Source organism: Ascaphus truei, chromosome 12, assembly GCF_040206685.1.
Source record: "Ascaphus truei isolate aAscTru1 chromosome 12, aAscTru1.hap1, whole genome shotgun sequence".
Lineage (NCBI taxonomy): Eukaryota > Metazoa > Chordata > Amphibia > Anura > Ascaphidae > Ascaphus > Ascaphus truei.
Window position 1 is genome coordinate 38,052,818 of NC_134494.1, and position 18,764 is coordinate 38,071,581.

At 40.0% G+C, this 18,764-nt stretch overlaps 1 protein-coding gene across 9 annotated transcripts in view; it reads right to left on the bottom strand.

The window, feature by feature from the left end:
- CCDC73 (coiled-coil domain containing 73) overlaps positions 1-18,764 on the bottom strand; it is a 60,583-nt gene that overhangs the window by 3,481 nt on the left and 38,338 nt on the right. For 7 of the 9 annotated variants that reach the window (XM_075567350.1, XM_075567357.1, XM_075567349.1 and 4 more), the window contains 9 exons: positions 15,804-15,939; positions 14,305-14,384; positions 9,462-9,590; positions 9,218-9,277; positions 8,724-8,828; positions 5,120-5,230; positions 3,729-3,869; positions 3,022-3,229; positions 607-2,166 (listed from right to left, as the gene is read on the bottom strand). In XM_075567350.1, the coding sequence (XP_075423465.1) occupies positions 607-2,166; positions 3,022-3,229; positions 3,729-3,869; positions 5,120-5,230; positions 8,724-8,828; positions 9,218-9,277; positions 9,462-9,590; positions 14,305-14,384; positions 15,804-15,939 (2,530 nt within the window). The remainder of the gene's footprint in view (positions 1-606; positions 2,167-3,021; positions 3,230-3,728; positions 3,870-5,119; positions 5,231-8,723; positions 8,829-9,217; positions 9,278-9,461; positions 9,591-14,304; positions 14,385-15,803; positions 15,940-18,764) is intronic. The other 2 variants (XM_075567355.1, XM_075567356.1) reach the window with 2 other exon arrangements.

An 18,764-nucleotide genomic window follows, 5' to 3' on the forward strand; every position in this document is an offset into this window, starting at 1 on the left:
ATACATTAAAAATGTAATTCAGAGTTATTTAAAAATAAAATGTTACAAATATTTTCTCATAGTACAGAACTGATTTATTTAAACAAACATGTAGGCTATTGCTTGGCCTACAGCTTTAAAGCAGAAATCTGGGGTGCATGTGTATTTTCTAAATATATTTGGTAATTATTTCTTTTTTTAAATTATTTAAACAGCAGTCCCCTGCAGCTGAACCATGGCACGCTAGGCTATGGGGATCCCCACCCCTCTTTCCTGAAATGTTTGATATTTAAATTCCTCTGCACTAATTCTTGCCTGGGAGAAACAATATGGTCACTGGGGTAAGCCTCACTCGGGTGGCCAGCAGAAAGCTGTGACATCATGAGATGACATTGCACCTCCCGAGTTGGGTGACCCCCGCAATTATATTTTTTCTTTCTTTGCAAATACTGGCAAAAGTAAAAAAAAAATCTTGGTAATCATGGTGTGAATGCTGCTGTTCTACTGCAAAGAACTCCTTGGTTTATATAAAAGTAAATGGGAGAGACGATAATTACTGCTTTAAGCCACTACATGATTGAATAGTATAGGAATAACCAATTATAACTCAAGGATTATCCATCTTACCTTGTTCTGCTTTGGTGCGTACATTTTGATACATCACGTTAGGCAAAAAAGGTTTGATTTCCGATGGGTATTCATGTATGTCTTTTGGAGTAAAAGGTAGTTTATCCATGAAGACTTTTACAGTTTGAGTGTCACTTCTATTTACTCTTGCTAGAAGCTTACCACATACATCTATTATCTCTTTACCATTCAATGTTTCAGAATCTGATTCTGTATTAGCGCTTATGTTTTGTTTACTACCAGATAACGTGAGTAGTGTTGGACAAGACTCCTCCAATGCTGCTGCTTTTCTGTTTTCTTTAGGTTTATAGATAAAGGGCTCCTTGGCTTCTTTCTGAACATAAAAATTGTCTGTTTTCACATTTAACTGTTCATTGGTTTGTTTCAACATCTGACTACCACTGACTTTGTGTCCTTCAACGTATAATTCTGTTTGGTTTATATCGCTTGGATTTCGCCTACCTGTGTCTGAATTCTCATTCTCTGATGGATTTGTTTTTTCCAAGTCTACATGTGATATGTTAACTGTTGTACCAACCACATTATTATAGTTTTCTAATTTCCGAGAATCCTGACCGTCTGCTGTTGGTACGACTTGCAAATATATACTTTTACGTAATTCTTCACTGTCATAACTAGGACTAATCGACATTGGAAATGCAGAAGAGCCTTGCTTTGGACTGAAGGCTTTGCTCTCCATTCCCTTTTTACAGGTAGTGTTATTAGTTGTATCACAAGACACATCAGGAAAATTAGAAGAATCTTTACAATCTGTAATAAAAGTACTGACGATTGTACGTTTTTCACTGGATTTGTCTGCCTCATCAACGGTGATTGCATTTTGCTCATCTGTAAAAGTCTGTTTATATGGAGGCAAATTCGTACATAATCCAGTAGGGTTTTCTTTTACCAGCTGTATTTGTTCTGTTTCATATTGTTTATTTTGATCATTATAGGAAGAAACTGTTTTGAACTCCAGTGTGCTACATTTCTGGACATGGCTGTGATAGCTGCTTGCAGCCTGGGCCAGACAGGCAGTGTTGCTTCCAGCTGTAGAATTCTCTTTATCTGAGATGTGCTTGTTTATTAGTCTTTCTCTAGTTTCAGGAAACAATTTGGATTCTTGCTTGTGTGGCTCATTTATTAAGACACCTTTGTCGTGCTCTGTAGTGTCTGCCTTATCATGTATATTATAAACTACTTTACTTGTAGCATCTCCAAATTTATGACTGTTGGAGTCTGTCTGCTGACTTGCATCTCCGCTGCAGACAGCCGATGGTTTATTATTGTCTAGCAGCATCTTCTCTGATTCCACAAAGATTTGTGCTGGTATACCAGCACTGCATTGAGAATATATTTCTTCACATGCATCGTTTTTATTCAAACATGCGCTGTCAACTGGGATATCTTCACTGCATTTTTCCTTACATGTTTGTTTTCCATTTTCTTGAGCAGTTACAAAGTTAGCTGTCTCTCTACTTAAGTTGGACTCGTGTTTCTGCTCTTCACAAAGACTTGTCTTATCTCTTACATTGTAAACATTTTGAAGCCCATTTACATCTGCATTTAAAATACAGTTGACATGTTGAATTAAGGAAACATTACAATAAAGCTTTAAGTAATCAAACTTCACATACTGCAAACACACAACTGGTTTACTCCATAGCTGAATTGTTATTCTGGAAGCACTGATGTGAACACCATATACCACATTGAAGAGGTATAGGAAGAAGGAGTGGTTCAGTTCCCGGCGTCAGCCTCTTGTGACCTTGGGCAAGTCACTTTATCTCCCTGTGCCTCAGGCACCAAAAACATAGATTGTAAGCTCCACGTGGCAGGGACTTGTGTTTGCAAAATGTCTGTAAAGCGCTTCGTAAAACTAGCAGCGCTATACAAGAACATGCTATAATAATTATTATAGGTAATCATATACTAAAATAACTTTGCCAAATTTTATTTTTTTTATAGGCATGGGCTTCAATATATTTTTTGGCATGTGAATATTTATTATGTTTCATTAAAAATGAACCCCAGCATTCACTTTCACATACAAGCAGATGCCTTCATTCCGACAGAGTATATTACACGCGATCCGGCGTTCCCTTTCATTCAAGGCACTGCTGGGTCTGGTACGATAGGGTGTTACGCATCAACCAAGAAACAACATTTTAGCAAATAAATGAATACTGCTAGGTATACAAAATAGCACAAACACTTTGAGCTTCATTGTTCACTGGTTTTTGTTTACTGTACGCTGTCAATTTTTTGTCAAAAGACCTATATTGATCCTGTAACAGCTATTGATTTCCATTAATTGTACATAACGTAAACACACTAAATTTTAGGCTTACACATGTAATATATTAGGTTAGGCGGGGGAAAAATAATGATATTTATAAACCCTATTTTACTGACCGTTAGACACCGTTTCCTTGTTGTTTCCTTCTTTGCTTAGCATCTCTTTACCATTCACCTGGACAATAGCAGCATCTAATGAACAATCTTCCATATCTGGTTCTGCCATTTTTACCTCTGGATCATGTACAGGTCTATTTTCAACTTTACCGTATTCCATATCACACTGTTTACCTTCCTCCTCGTTAACTTTCTGATGCTCTTGATTCTTTGCACAGAAAATAGGTACATTAGAAATTAAAACAGCTCAAGTAATTTGCATTTTAAAGCAATAACAAAAAAGGTATGAGCTGACATCTTGTTATTTAAAGTTAAGAGTTGGTGACATTTTAAAAGGTCAACTGATCATTTAAAATAACTATTTAGACCAAAACAATAAATCTTCCAAAACCTTGCATGATGCAATATTTCAGCAGTGACTCACTGACTATGATATCACAGCAGCAGTACCGCAAAGTTTCAATTTGGGTTTTCTTACATGATTTGAAGGTGGTGCTCCAGATATGGTATTTTTAAATCCGGATACCCTCTGGTTACCAGGAAACTTACCAATTTAGTTGCTGGTGCTACTTACTGGACATTTAAATGGTTGTCCAATAGGAATCTGCAATGTCATCCCTGCTGTGATGATGATGATGATGCAGCTTCATATTGGCCCATCCGACCTGCAAGATTTGGCAGCCATTTTGATTAAACTAAACCTTTACCTTTATCAGTTGAACGTTTTCTATATCTTGACGTATCTGACACGACAGCTCACTGTGGCTTTGCTGGAGGTGTTTATATGCCTCCTTAATTGATTCCAACTCAACTCTTATTGCATCCGTCCCTAAATTCATGTCCTCTTCCTGCAATAAAAGAAGGTTACCTCGGCACACTCACAGGATATCTCAGCACCTTCGTTCGCAGTGTCCTTTCGGTTCCCTGTGCTAGTCCATGGTCGCCCTGTCCAATGACCACCTAGTTAGTATACAGGTTAAATGAAAAACAACTGCAAACAAGGGATTTAACCACTTCCGCGATATCTCCACGCAATAAGGCTGCGTCCCCACTGGCGCTGACCGCGCTCATGCTTGGGAGTGGTGACGTCACCAACTCTCTAAGCATGAGCGCCGGGTGTCCTGCCTATTTTGCAAGCGCGGACGGGGGGGCCTTGCAGGCAAGTTGAGCGCGCTTGAAAGTCAGTTTTTTTGTCTGCTCAAGTGCCAAGCTTTGGTGAGTGTGCGTGCACCGCGTGAGTGGGGACTTCCACATAAAGACTGCAATAAGTAAAAGCGGCAAGCGCACAGCATGGTCAGCGCCAGTGGGGACACAGCCTTATTCAGTCCTCCATGCAGAGACAATAGATGGCCCCAACGGGAAAGGTAGACCTGACGAAGGGTCAGTTTGGGTTTTGCCCCCCCCCCCCCATCTGCCCTCCGAAACACCTTGTTTGCAGCCATTTTTTCGTTTATCCTCTTCCTGCAATACACATAAAAGATTTCCAAACTGAAAGTAGCAGGCAATCAACATTTTGATGTAAATATTTTCACCGTGAGAGACAACAACTGAAAAATAATCTATACGTTATGTTTCTTAGTTGAGTCCAAGGTTCTTATCACCAAAAGCCCCACGGTTTATAAAAATCAAAATGGCTGCCGATTGTAGTGATGTGCAGAGATCCTCTCATTCATTATCCGCTGCAGCTATTGGCCATTTTTCCTATCTGTAACTAGCGGATATCTTCTGAATTCGAGAGCACCGAGTGGTAAGAAAGCTGTGCGACTGCTCTGAGGCCCCCCTCCCCACTCCCCCATACAGGTAATGTTTAAAAGTGTGTGTGTGTGTGTGTGTGTGTGTGTGTGTGTGTGTGTGTGTGTGTGTGTGTGTGTGTGTGTGTGTGTGTGTGTGTGTGTGTGTGTGTGTGTGTGTGTGTGTGTGTGTGTGTGTGTGTGTGTGTGTGTGAATCAATGTACCCAGGAGCATCTATACAAAACACACAAAGAATAAACAATCTTTAAAGAAGGATGCTGAGAGAGACATGACACATTGCCTTTGACTATTTTCACAGTATTTGTTGACCCATCAAAGATTAAGACCTTTATGCTGATACGCCTACTTGTTTTTTCCAAGTTCCCAATGCTGTCTCGTGCTGTCTCTGGAGAGCAAGGAACTTTTCTTCATTTTCTTTTGCCTTTGCCCTTTGAAGCTCATTATCTCTTCCAAGAGTCTGCAATAAAATTAATTATCCAAAAAATAATCAATACCACATTAATGAATTTTGATGTGTTTTATGTTGCTTGGACCTTTTGTTTCTAACATGCTAGATGTGCCACACAGATCAGTGATAATGTGCCATCAACAATAATTTTCATAAATTAACAGAAAGGTGCTTAAAGTTTAGCTAACAGGAAACAGGGGGGAGTGCATAGAAAAGAAATGGCTATAAAAGGGTATAAAAACACTTGCCATTACTCAGTTTCACTGCATACGTTTTAATGTGTTGAAAAGGTAATATAGAAGGCAGAGCTGGGAAATCTGAAATGTAGCACATTGAAATCTTAGAATAAGGGCAAGAATGGAAAAATAAGGTAATAATTATTTTGGTGTGCCATATAGACTATTTACATAGATGCTTCACTATGTTCAGTTGTGCTATTTACATTTATTTCCTGTAAGATACTGAATGTGAAAGCACACTTCAGTAGAAGTTTTTGTTATGATGTACAACATGAGTTTAACACTGCCAAAGCAGCAACATTATTTCTGCGTTTACTCAACACTAGCTTTGCTGTCATGTTGATAAATTGACGTAATTCTGTATGAATCAACAGTAACAGTTCACACACATTCAGGTCCTTTTGGAATTTTTACTTAATCATATTTTTCAGCGGGAAGGATGAAAGACTTGAATCCATGACAATGAACTAATTCCAACCTTTACAAAATGTAAACAGTGCAGGCAGACAATAGATGTCAATGCATGTAACAAAAGAATCAATTATATTTATGAGCCTTTGCTTTGTTTTTGGACCCACTTCAGAGCAACTAGTCAAGTATGAAATCATAATGTGTAACCACATTCCTCTCTTCTTTACCTTTTGGCTACAAACTGTTGGACGATTTCTTGATTCAAATTTAACAATTGTTACAGCAAGTCTAAAAAACCCTTTGGTTAATGCATCCTTTTAGAAACATCTGAACTACATGGGAAGAATGTTACAAGCAATAAAATCACAAGGCTGACTCAAAACTATACTTTATTTCAATTTGAAAAGCAATATATGTGTATATTAAATACATTTAAATAATATAAGTTTGGAAATCACAATTTATCAACAGATTAATTGGAATGCTACATAATGTAATAGTTAAATTGTATTGTCCAAAATACTCGACCTAAAAATGGCAATCGTATATAACACCTTCGATAGCTACCTGTACAATATGTCGAATGCACAGAGGTCCCAGAACACAAGCAGAACGCCCGCAATTTAAGATGCATAAGGGTTGTGCCATTTTACTAGCTTGGTGCCTAATGTATTGACCTCAATATAGATGCACAAACAACAGAAAAACACAACTTTTGGGGTGGAATGAACATCCCTTCGACAGGTACCCCTTTTATCCGTCTGTCTTTACTCTTTTATCTGTACAATGTGCCCAAGTTTCTATAGCCAAATGTATATACAGTGACGAGAAAACGTTTGTGAACCACTTAGGATTTTCACATATTTCAAACCTAAAATATTAGTCCTAATAATAGATAAAGATAACTTGATCAAACAAATTACACAAAAACATGATACTTTTTCAACATTTATTTATCCACAAATGATTAAATATTCAATATCCATGTGTGGAAAAAGTATGTGAACCTTTAGATTCAGAACCTGGTGGCGCCCCCCCAATTATTTAAACTAAGCATTTCCTGTAACTGCTGGTCAGTCTCTCACATCGGCTTTGAGGAATTTTGGCCTACAGCAGGGCCCCGCTTCTCGGTGCTCCGCTTTTCGGCGATACGGTGGCACCGAGAAGGGGGTCGCCCTGTTGGATCCTAAGTCGCGCATGTGCAGAACGGGCGGTTGCGCCCGGCGCACATGCGCAGACCGCAGTGTGCGCGTACATATCGTAGTTTGCGCGCGCAGATCATAGGTCGCGCATGCGCAGAATGGCGAAAATGCCGGTTTGCGCATGCGCAGAACTGAAAATCGCCGGATCCGCTTTCCGACGATTTTCACTATACGGCAGACCCCTGGAACGGAACCCGCCGTATACCCGGGGCCCTGCTGTACTGTATTTCTCCTTACAGACCTGCTTCAACTCATTTGAGGGCTTCCTTACATGGACAGCTCGCTTCAGGTCCTGCCTCAACATTTCAATGGGGTTTAGCTCCAGAGTTTGACTAAGCCATTCTAAAACGCAGAACTTCTTCTTCTGCAGCCATTCTTTTGTAGATCTGCTTGTATGTTTAGGATCATTGTCTTGCTGCATGACCCACTTTCGCTTCAGCTCACGGACAGATGGCCTGACATTGACCTTCAGAATCTTCTGCTACAATGCAGAATTCATGGTTGTGTCAATGATGGCAAGCCATCCAGCTCCTGAAGCAGCAAAGCAGCCCCAAACCATCACGCTCCCACCACCATGCATGACAGTTGGAATGAGGTTCTGCTGTTCAAACGCAGTTTTGGTTTTCGCCAAATATAACATTTCTCATTGAGACCAAAAAGTTCTATCTTTCACTCGTCTGTCCAGAGAACATTGTTCCAGAAGTCTTGTGGATCATCTATGTGCTCTTTGGTGAACTTCAGACAGGCAGCAATGTTCTTTTTAGAGAGCAATGGTTTCCTTCTGGCTATCCTTCCATGAACGCCATTCTTGTTTCGTGTTTTTCTGATAGTTGAGTCATGGACACTCACATTAGCCAAGACGAGAGTGGCCTCCAGATCCTTGGATATTACTCTGGAGTTCTTTGTGATCTGGATGATTTGCCTGTTTGTTCTTGGAGAGATTTTGGTAGGACAACCGCTCCTGGGTAGTGACTGTGGTCTTGAACTTTCTCCATTTGTCTGACAGTGGATTGTTGGAACCCCAAATCCTTAGAAATGGTTGTGTTCACCCTTTCTAGACTGATGAGCATCTATAACGGCTTTTCTGAGGTCCTAAGAGATTGCTTTTGATCGTGGCATGACGTGTTTCCACACACCTGTATGGTAAAGACCAAACTCACAAAGTTTCTGATCCTTATATAGGGTGGGGCTCCCAAACTCACACCTTAAGATCTACCTAATTATTTAAACACCTGATTCTAATTATCCCCTTTAATTTAGCTGATAAAACCAGGGTTTCACTTACTTTTGCACATACCCTGACTCTTAATTACTCATTGTTTGTCAAATTCATACATAATTTTGCTTCAAAAGTCATGGAATTGGTTAATATAAACCTTATTAGATATTTAAGAAAAGCCTGGTTTTGATTCAAGCAGGTTATCATGGAAAAAACTATGGCATGTCCGTAATTATCATTGAGGTTCACAAACTTTTTTCCCACCACTGTAATTGTGCACTTTATGAAACTGGATTAAAGTTGGCATGCATGTTTTACCAATCCTTATGTGCAAGATTAGTTAATTATTGTAGGAGACAGATAAAGTCTGTGCTCCAAACACATTATCTAAAGTCATCGCTGTGGCATGGGGTAATAATAAGGAATATGACCTGATGTGCCACTTTGAGTGTAGTCAGCTGACTTTCCACATGTAGGATGGTTTGAGTGTGTCGTTGAAGTAGCTCTTGCACATGATGCAAAGACCTCATAACCTCCTAACAAAGGAGCAAAATTAAGACTTTTTAGGCATTCAAATTTCACAATAATTTACACAATAGAGGAGACATACCCTAGTGTGCTATATAATTAATCCCTCGGTGACTAAACTGCACTAGTTTTTACCTCGAGGTGGCACCTTTATAAGGAATATTGGAGTTAAATTGCAGTATAGGGTTCTATTACTTATCCTTGGGGGAACAAAACTATATTCTTAAAGTTGGTAACATCAAAACATTAGCGAAAATGAGCATTACAACTAGAAGCTCAATGAAAACATTGACTTGGCACAATGCAAGAGTGTGGTTTGCAGAAAGGCTCTTTATGTATTTCGTAAACTTGTGAACTGAGAAAATGACTACATATCCGAAAAGTATGGGACTATTACCTGCTTCTCCTCTGTGGTATTGCGATTTACTTCATAAAGCTTTTTGTTGATTTCCGTTTCCTTGACAATGACATAACGGGAAACAAAAGCGACACAACGTACTTTTAAATAATCCACCTGCAGTGTTCATCATAGCAGAAATATGAGAACTATACCCATGATGACTCGTAACATTAAATGCATTGAAATCTACTGAGAGTGATGCTCCTGTGATAGTATAATGAATAGACATTTCGAAACTTACCATATGAAGTTTTTGCTGTAGCTCCATCAGCTGCTGGTCTTTTTCAACAAGGCTGATGTTCTCTTCGCCTGCCATCTGCTGACATGCCACATTGGCCCTTATCAAGTCCAAAGTCAATTTCTTTACTTCCTTGAAAGAAAAGAAACTAGAATTATTTTTTATCTAAAATTTCAGGAACGGTGTACCAGAATCAAAACTTTCATTGCGTTGTACGTTCAGTGTCCTATAGACGTATAATGTACTCATCAAGGCCCCTATGATGTATGTTGCAATTTATCAGGGTTCTGCTGGCTCTCGGGGAAGCATTCGTGATCAGAACTGCACAGACGTGGCGACCGCAAACTAAACGGAAGGAGAGGACCCTTCCCCTTACATCAACGGAAACAGGAAGCCATCACGTGATTGCTCGGGAGTGATAACTGGGAGCTTTGTATAAAAACGTGTATTTTCCAAACAGATTGAAAGAGCACATTGTGTTGTAAAAATAATGTATTCACCATTAGCGGTATATGTTGGTATGTCATTATTTGTGTTCTTACATTTGGCTCACGTTTTATTAGCACTGGTATGGTGTGTGTCATGCTAAAATATATATACAAAGCAAGCCCTAATGAAACCTAATTTCAAAGATATTGAATGGATACGTTTACATGAATAACAATCAAATGCAAAGTTCTTTAATGGGAAAAATTGCAGACTGAAGCGTCAACAGAGCATTATGTTCATACATACAGCATGGATACACTAAGAAATGTTTCTGCAATTATATTTTATGCTAAGAGACACTTGATGGACAATTTTGATGCATTTATGGCGTACAATTGTGGCGTTTGCTTGTAGTTTAATATAACATATTATTTACATGTGTGCACTACAGACAACATCCAAACTCCGCCTCTGGCTGCACCCTCACCATCATTATGTGTATGTGAAAAAGGTGTTGACGCACACACAGCACATAATAAAAATTGGTTTTATACATTGGCGCATTGAGACACAGTAACATTGTATTATTTTGTGTGTGTTTGACGACAAAATCCCTTATAGCAACGTTTTCTACATAACCCCACTGTCTTTTTTCATGCTGTGAACATTGAGCCTCGGCTGGCTTTTTAATTCTTTTGTCCTGCAAAGTTTTTGGACTACATTTTCAAATTAGTTGTATGCTACCTTCTACTTTTTAGCCTCTGTGTGGCTGCACTGTCAGATTGGCTAGTGGCATCTACACAACACTGAAAAATACTCATCCAAATCTTGAAAAAAAAACATGGAAAAATAAAGAAATGTACTTTATGTAAAAAAAGGAAAAAAATCCAACCTAGAGTTTTCTTTACTTAAATATACTTGTTAGTTTTCCATGTTTTCTTTGGGATTGATTAGATTTGTACTCATTAATTTACCTCAGAGAATTTGTCAGTTAATACACGATTTAATGTCACAAATCCATATTAAACAATAACCTGATTTTATTATAACTGTATACCCAATATATTTATTGAAATGACTGTTTCGTATCCAGCATGGATCAAAAGGATTTTTGAAAAATAAAGTTCATGAAAAGATTCTAGGACAGATGATGTTTTCATCTCATTAAATAACGAATAGATTCTACAGACAGAAATATTGTGCCCTTTCTCCCTCACCCCTCTCCTTTCTCTCACAGGGGTAGTCTGTTTAATATCTCTCTCTCCTTGAGTGCTCTGACGTTCATCCAGACAAATAGCAGAGGTTATGAATGCTGTTTGACGATAGTATCAAGAATTCTTCATAATGCCATAGTGGTAAACCAAGCATTTAGTGTAGTAATAGTTTTATCTAGCCACTAAGTTTGGTCTGTTTAACTTTTCTCCACAAAACTGGAATTCCGCCTTATCACAGACCTGTGGCTCAACTGTTCTGGACAAAATCAAATAATGATATAAAGAAAAATGAAGATAATCCAATGGCTGAAATGTATAAACACAATTTTGTTCAAACTACACTTACTAACATTACCTTTGTACACGAATGTGTAAGTAATACACTTTTTTCTATGTAAGTGATAAAAAAAAGGTCTAACTTGAAAATAAACAACATTGAAAATAGCAATCATGGCTGCTCGTTTTTCAGGGGGAGGGGGAGAGGTTTACCCCAGTCCCCTTTTCTTTTAAAGGATGGGAAATTCGGGGAGTCCCCACAGCTGAACTGCACTATTTGCAGCTCCGGTGATTCCCCGGTTACAGAGATACGGTGAAGGGAAACAAAATGGCTGTTTAAAATCGATTGCGTCATCCGTTGCTGCTTCCTATTGGGAGGACAGCACAAGACCAGGAAGTGATACTGGTACCTTTACCTCGGAAACCAGGGGGTTCTAGAGCTGAAAATAGGGTGGCTCAGTTCTGGAGACCCCTTGGTTGCTATCCTGTAACAATAAACGGGGGTTCACACAGCAGGACTGCTGCTTAAGAGTATTACTTACAAAATAACAACAGATTATTTTTTATCAAGAACAGAGGTAATCCAACTACATCTTCTGTTTGTTATTCAGTACTGTATTTGGTACACAGTATTCCCGTCATTTTTCAACATTAATGAAACATTTCCACATTTAAGGGTCTTTTCCACTATTTTTAAAGTGTTTTCGCCTAAGGGAAGCTGCCGAAACAAGTTTAGTGATAATCGAACAGTTCACATAGCTAAAAAATTCTCTTTGGAGCCTATTGAATATGTAATAAATACTTATATTTGAGAATGTTTGCATGCTAATTTGCATTTTGCCTCTTTTACACAATTTATTTAAAAAAAAAGCAGAGCCAAATCACACTCTACCGATTTTTTTTAATGTGGAACAAAGAGCATATAACAAAGCTCATAGAAGAAAATAATTAATACATAAGAACATTTAGATAAATCTTGTTTCATTTAGTAACTAGCTGATATACCCGGCGTTGCCCGGAGGCAGGGAGGGAACGGGGGGTGTGAAAGGCAGGGAGGGGACAGGGGGGGCGTGAAAGGCAGGGAGGGGGCGGTGAAAGGCAGGGGGGGGCAGGTGAAAGGCAGGGGGGTGGGCGTCAAAGGCAATGGGGGGGCGTCAAAGACAGGGGGGGGCATCAAAGGCAGGGGGGGTCAAAGGCAGGGGGGGCACGTCAAAGGCAGGGGGGGCACGTCAAAGGCAGGGGAGGGCGTCAAAGGCAGGGGGGCGTCAAAGGCAGGGGGCGCATCAAAGGCAGGGGGGAGGCGTCAAAGGCAGGGGGGGAGGCGTCAAAGGCAGGGGGGGCATCAAAGGCAGGGGGGGGCGTCAAAGGCAGGGGGGGCGTCAAAGGCAGGTGGGGGCGTTAAAGGCGGGGGGGCGTCAAAGGCAGGGTGGGGGCGTCAAAGGCAGGGTGTGCGTCAAAGGCAGGGGGGGCGTCAAAGGCAGGGGGGAGGCGTCAAAGGCAGGGGGGGGATCAAAGGCAGGGGGGGGGCGTCAAAGGCAGGGGGGGCGTCAAAGGCGGGGGGGGCGTTAAAGGCAGGGGGGGCGTCAAAGGCAGGGGGGGCATCAAAGGCAGGGGGGCGTCAAAGGCAGGGGGGGGGCATCAAAGGCAGGGGGGCGTCAAAGGCAGGGGGGGGGGCGCCAAAGGCAGGGGGGGCGTAAAAGGCATGGATTCCTCCCCCTGCATTTCCTCACCTGGCAGAATGCCGCACTCCTCGGCCTGCCAGTGGTTCTCTCCCCCCTCGTGGCCTCCGGCGACTCCCGGTGGCACAAAGGAGCTATTGCGCGGCCGCAACTCCCTTCCGCCCTCCTCCTGCTCCTCAGGGATGTTGACTGGGGTAGCGGCGTGTGGGGGTGGGGGGTGAGCCGAAGAGAGCGTGCTCTGGGCGGTTGGGGGAAGTGGTTGAGCGCCGGGGAGCAGGGGTCCTTCCGGAGGCTGCCTCCCCACTGCCTGTCCCCCTGCCGGGGAGGAAGGGAAGTGAGCGCCGGGGAGGGAGGTGAGTGAGCGCCGGGGAGGGAGGTGAGTGAGCGCCGGGGAGGGAGGTGAGTGAGCACCGGGGAGGGAGGTGAGTGAGCGCCGGGGAGGGAGGTGAGTGTGATGGGGGGGGGGAAAGAGAGTGTGTGTGTGTGTGTGTCCGAGGGGGAAGAGAGTGGCAGTTGGGTGACGTCAGAGCCACCAATCAGATTGGCCAGAGGCTGAGGACCAATCAGATTCACCGCAGGTAGCACTAACCTTTCGATTTTATATATTAAGATGTGGAATCCAGTTCAACAATTCACAAGCTCATACAGACCCTGAATCACAAGTTCAGAGACGTCCGTACTAAAGAAGGCTCTTTCACAGAAATAATTATTCAAGCCTTTCCATCTTTTACATTCCCAAAATACCTTACTGTAAATTCAATAGATGAATCAACGGATTGATGAATACTCAACTATCTTTATTTTCTTCAATATTGGAATAACGTCATAGATAGTTTGCATGATTGAAGAAATTGTTTCACAATTGTTTAACTTAAGGCCACGTTTATAGTAACCGCGACGCGCGAACAAACCTCAATCCTATGATGCCGCCCATAGTGTGCACCGTGACCGTGTACACGATGAGGCGCGATGGCGTTTTGGAAAGACAAAAAAAATGTTGTCTTTTCAAACTACGGCCGCGTCACTTGAGCAGTTCAGCCAATGAGGCCGAACCAGCTCTTTGAGATCACGGCCACACCTCCGCCATGCCTCCCCATCGCCTGAACCACTATGTTTAGCAATCGTCCGAGCCTGTCGCTTCTGACACGCCATGAGCTCTGTCACGCGCGGCTACTAGGCCTAAGGTTTAATAGTCCATGTATGCAGTGCTCCTACATGCTCTGTAAAGGTTACTTAGTGTAAACATACCTCGTTAAGACGATCAGACTCGGACCTCCTTTCTGTGTTTTCAGCCCTCAATTTTGTATTCTGTTGCATTGCTTCCTGTACTTTAAGCATAATGCACCACAAATTATTAGAAATTATAGAAGGTATTTAAGATGCGTAGGGTTTAACTCACAACATATGGTTAGCAGTTCCAAATTATTACAGTTTCCATAAATATGTATTCTTGACGTTTTCTGTTCTGGTCATCAAGGGCTACTATGATGGGGCGTATTGTTGTCATAAAGATGCTAAATGTGGCACTTAGGCCTACATTCTATGGTCTAGGACATTTGGTCGTGGTGTGTAGCCGCTACTCACCTTGCCGTAGAGACATCTCTCCACCGGCTGTTTTGCCCCAAGCGAAGCCCCAAACCTTAACTTTTACCTTAAAACCTCCTAATCTTAACTCCTAATAATAACACTACCCCCTACCCTAAAAACCTTAACCCCTTACCCTAAACCCCTTACCCATATCCCCTACCCTAAGGCTTTAACCTAAACCCCTTACCCTAATTCCCTACCCTAAGCCTTTAACCTAAACCCCTTACCCATATCCCCTACCCTAAGGCTTTAACCTAAACCCCTTACCCTACTTCCCTACCCTGAAAACCTAACCCCTAACCCCTATCGTTAACCCATACGCTAACCACTAAACCCCTTAAGTAAATTTACCTTAAGTAAATTGGCGAAATAGCTGGCAGCTGAGTGTCCAGCGGTAAAGGGAGGGTGCATACTGTCCAAAAAGATACAGAAAAGGGAAAAAAGGGACAGGCACTCCTATATTGACTCAACGTTTCGGTCCCCACTGGCTCTTGAGAAAGGTCCCAGTGGGGACCGAAACGTTGAGTCATACATTTCATATATATATATCCCAAAAGAGCTTCGGCAGTTTAAAAAAAAATCTTTTTGTGAAAAATCCGACAGAAACTTCCTCTTCGGACCCTTAGATTTTAATATGTGCAAGTCCTAATGTCTATGTATTTTTTTTTTTGGGGGGGGGGGGGGGCCTACTTTTGCTTCAGAAAAGCCATTTGCTTCAGAAAGCAACATAGAGTGTGGTTGGAAGGAATAATGAGAGGTGTTTGGAGGTGTAACTTGAGGCACATGTCAGAATAGAATGTATAAATGTTTACCTTATTTTGCATCATATTTTCCCATTTGTTAATGACAAAAATATCCCAGGCCTTTTCTGCACACTGAAACTTCTATAAAATGTATAAATCATTGATATACTCCAAGACTAAATAATTCAGCGTACTGCTTAATACTTAGCTCCTGGGGCTATTCTTTGTAAGTAAATGTATAAAAGCAGACAGTCTTTCTTCAGAATATCGCTTAGTGGGAGTGTACGTAGCTTTAGGAAATGTATCATCACCGTTACAGTGATACACTGTAGTACGATATGGTGTTTAGATAATAAACACACTTGGTTTGTACAAAGCAACATTATGTATTTTGCTGAATCGTGCCCATATAGTTACCATTTTGTTGGAGTTTTTCATGCGCTTCTTTTACCATTCCAAATTGACGTGTGATACTTGTATAGCATTTCTCAACTTCACTTAGCTGTTTCATGTGGTCCTCCTTAGCTAACATATGCAATTGCGCTTTCTGCTCCTGTTTGGTAGAAAAATAAAACTAAGCTGAGTAATGATACTTTAATGAAGAAACCAACCGAATCTTTGATAAAAGACAACAAATGTGTAAAATATCAAAAAATGTGACATTTCTGAAGCTTATCTACACCTATGAAAATGTTGGACCATTCAAATGTATCATAACCTGCAGCTAACCTAGCACTAAAGTTGAAAACTTGGTAACTGGATCAAAAGGGTATTAATATGTATACCAACGTTTAAAAGGTGCACACAGTACTGCAGCATTATTTAGATTCTAAGATGACTTATAAACATACACGTATTTACTGCTCAAAATATGTATCAGTCAAGGGACATTGACACATTTTAAATAAGGAAACGCATACTGAATTAAAAAATAAACACAAAGTACTCCAACCACAGTGAAGAAAGTGAGCACATTCACCCTCTCTAACCTTACTACACAACAATTTCATGTATTTTTATATTCCGATCTTGAAAAATAACTCTACGATCTAATTTTAATTCCCTTTACTCCAATACTTAATATGCACCACTCACCATTTTCTATTACATTTTCATTAAAGAAAATATATTTTATTTCTCTTGTACTCCACTTTCATAGGCTTAAAGTGCTATACATGCATAAACATCAGCAAGTAATAAAAGGTGACAGTAATCAAAAGAAATGGGCAAGATAACACGAGCAAGATAGAATATACAATACACATTTTTCATGTTTTATAAGGTATGAAATTAAACACAGAAGAATAAATGGAATATCATAATAAGTTAAGAAATAACAACTATTTTAAAATTACTTCCAGCTACTCAGTCTGAGAATTTCCCTAACTCTGTTCTCATTTACAAATCTTTAATTACATAATAAAATCAGTAATAGAATACTTAGAGTAATTACAACATCTAGGAAATGGGTTAGTCTTTCTGGTAATGTAGTTCTAAATTCACCTATCATCTTAAGGTGGCTCTCTTTTTTGTTTAGAGAAATGCATACAATTAAGCTTTATTGCAGAGTAATAAACGGGAACGTTTTATTAATATTAGGGCAGTGCTTCAAGACATAATATTATCAACTATCCTTTTGTGGCATCCAACTACAGAAATGCTGCTAACAAAAGCAAAAAATATATGTTAATATGGAGCGTTAAACACACTTTAGCCGCTATTTCTCTTTTGTACACCACAGCTTTATTTAGCTTTGCTTATTGCTCACTAAATCATACGCCAACACTTAGGGGTCAATTGTAAATAGTCAGAAGAGGATGTTAGTTTTCAGCAGAAAATCCCTATGGAAGTCTACGGGGATTTTGGGCCGAAACGTCCCGAGCTAAAGCTTCGGACTATATAGCATTAACCGCTAATCGTAGCCATTATGATTTTACCAACTAATATTTAACACCTATTTATACTGTAGCCCTTTCGATATATTTGCTAGCATTTCAAATGCTTACCGGGAGTGTAAAACATGTTGCTCCTTTCATCTCACAGAAAGTAATAATGTTGCTGCCTCTTGTGCATGAGATGATTTAAAAATAAAAAAAATTGGTTAAAATGTTCTGATTTTTCATACCTTTTCAAAAATGTTTATATTTAGATATTGCACTGATGAACATTTTTGAACAGCTGCAGAAATCACTGAAGGTTCAAGTTTAATTTATCAATTCAAAAAGAAGGAAGCTTCGTGTGTGCGTTATTACATTTTGGTAGTTTTGTCTAAGACCATTAAAAATTTATGGGAGTGTTTGTACCCCTCAATCACACGCATTGGTAATGAGCTTTTATGAGCTAATATAAATTAGAGCTTTTCCAAGTGCTTTTCACAATATGGATATTTGTTTTTGTTAGGAAAAGTCTCACACAGCCTTGCTTTGGATTATAGTAGCTCAGATATCAGATGTCTCAACAACTTGGAAGATGTTTAAAGAAGCATTGAGTGTTCCAACATAAATTGAGCTACCAGAAAATAATAAAGAAAGACTTCTGTGTTACTTTAGGCGATCTAGCCAATATGTATCGCTAAAAAGCGGGTGCCATGGTTGAGTTGTATGAAATGGGTGAGGAAGTTTGTTTTGGAATTAGTGGAAAGTCCCAGTAATGCTTTACAGAAGTGTTTTTTTTGGGGTATTATTTTTCATTTTGGATCATGTAATAGAACACAATGTCTCAACGGGTGAAGATTTCTCCATTACTTGCTGATAATTACTCTTCCAGTGTTGAAACATGATTTGCCCCTCATAAGTTTACAGTATTTCACAAGATCAGAATTGCGGAATCTGGGTGCATATGTAGATCAATGTTTAGAACAGATGTGTAAATCCAATGTGATGACATGTGAATTTAACAGCAAGAGCAGATTAAAGTATCCAGCTAGGACATGCTTGAAAAAAGAATCTGACTGGTTTGGAAACATCAAATTGAAGGTCCAGAGTATCAGAGTAAACAAAAACAGGGATACGTTCTTTACAATATGCATAACTTTACATTAATATTTATATTGGTACTGGAAAGAGAGTTCAAACATAGGAATATATGTTTAATGGCTAAATCACTAGTAAATGTGTCTAATATTAGAATATAAAAGCGTAACGCAAACGTTGATGTCGGAGAATTAATGAGTATAAACGTAACTGTGATGCTCACATTTTTTAAATGTAAATTTTGGTTTGAGCAATAACATTTGTCTGAAATTATTAACACGTAAGACATGTTTATATTCCTTTTGATGTTTAACTTACATTCTTTTCCTCAGGTCAAAGGACACGTTATTCAATTTCGCCATATTTTGTGTAAAACCACTGTAGCGGTAAAGATGATTTTCTGTCC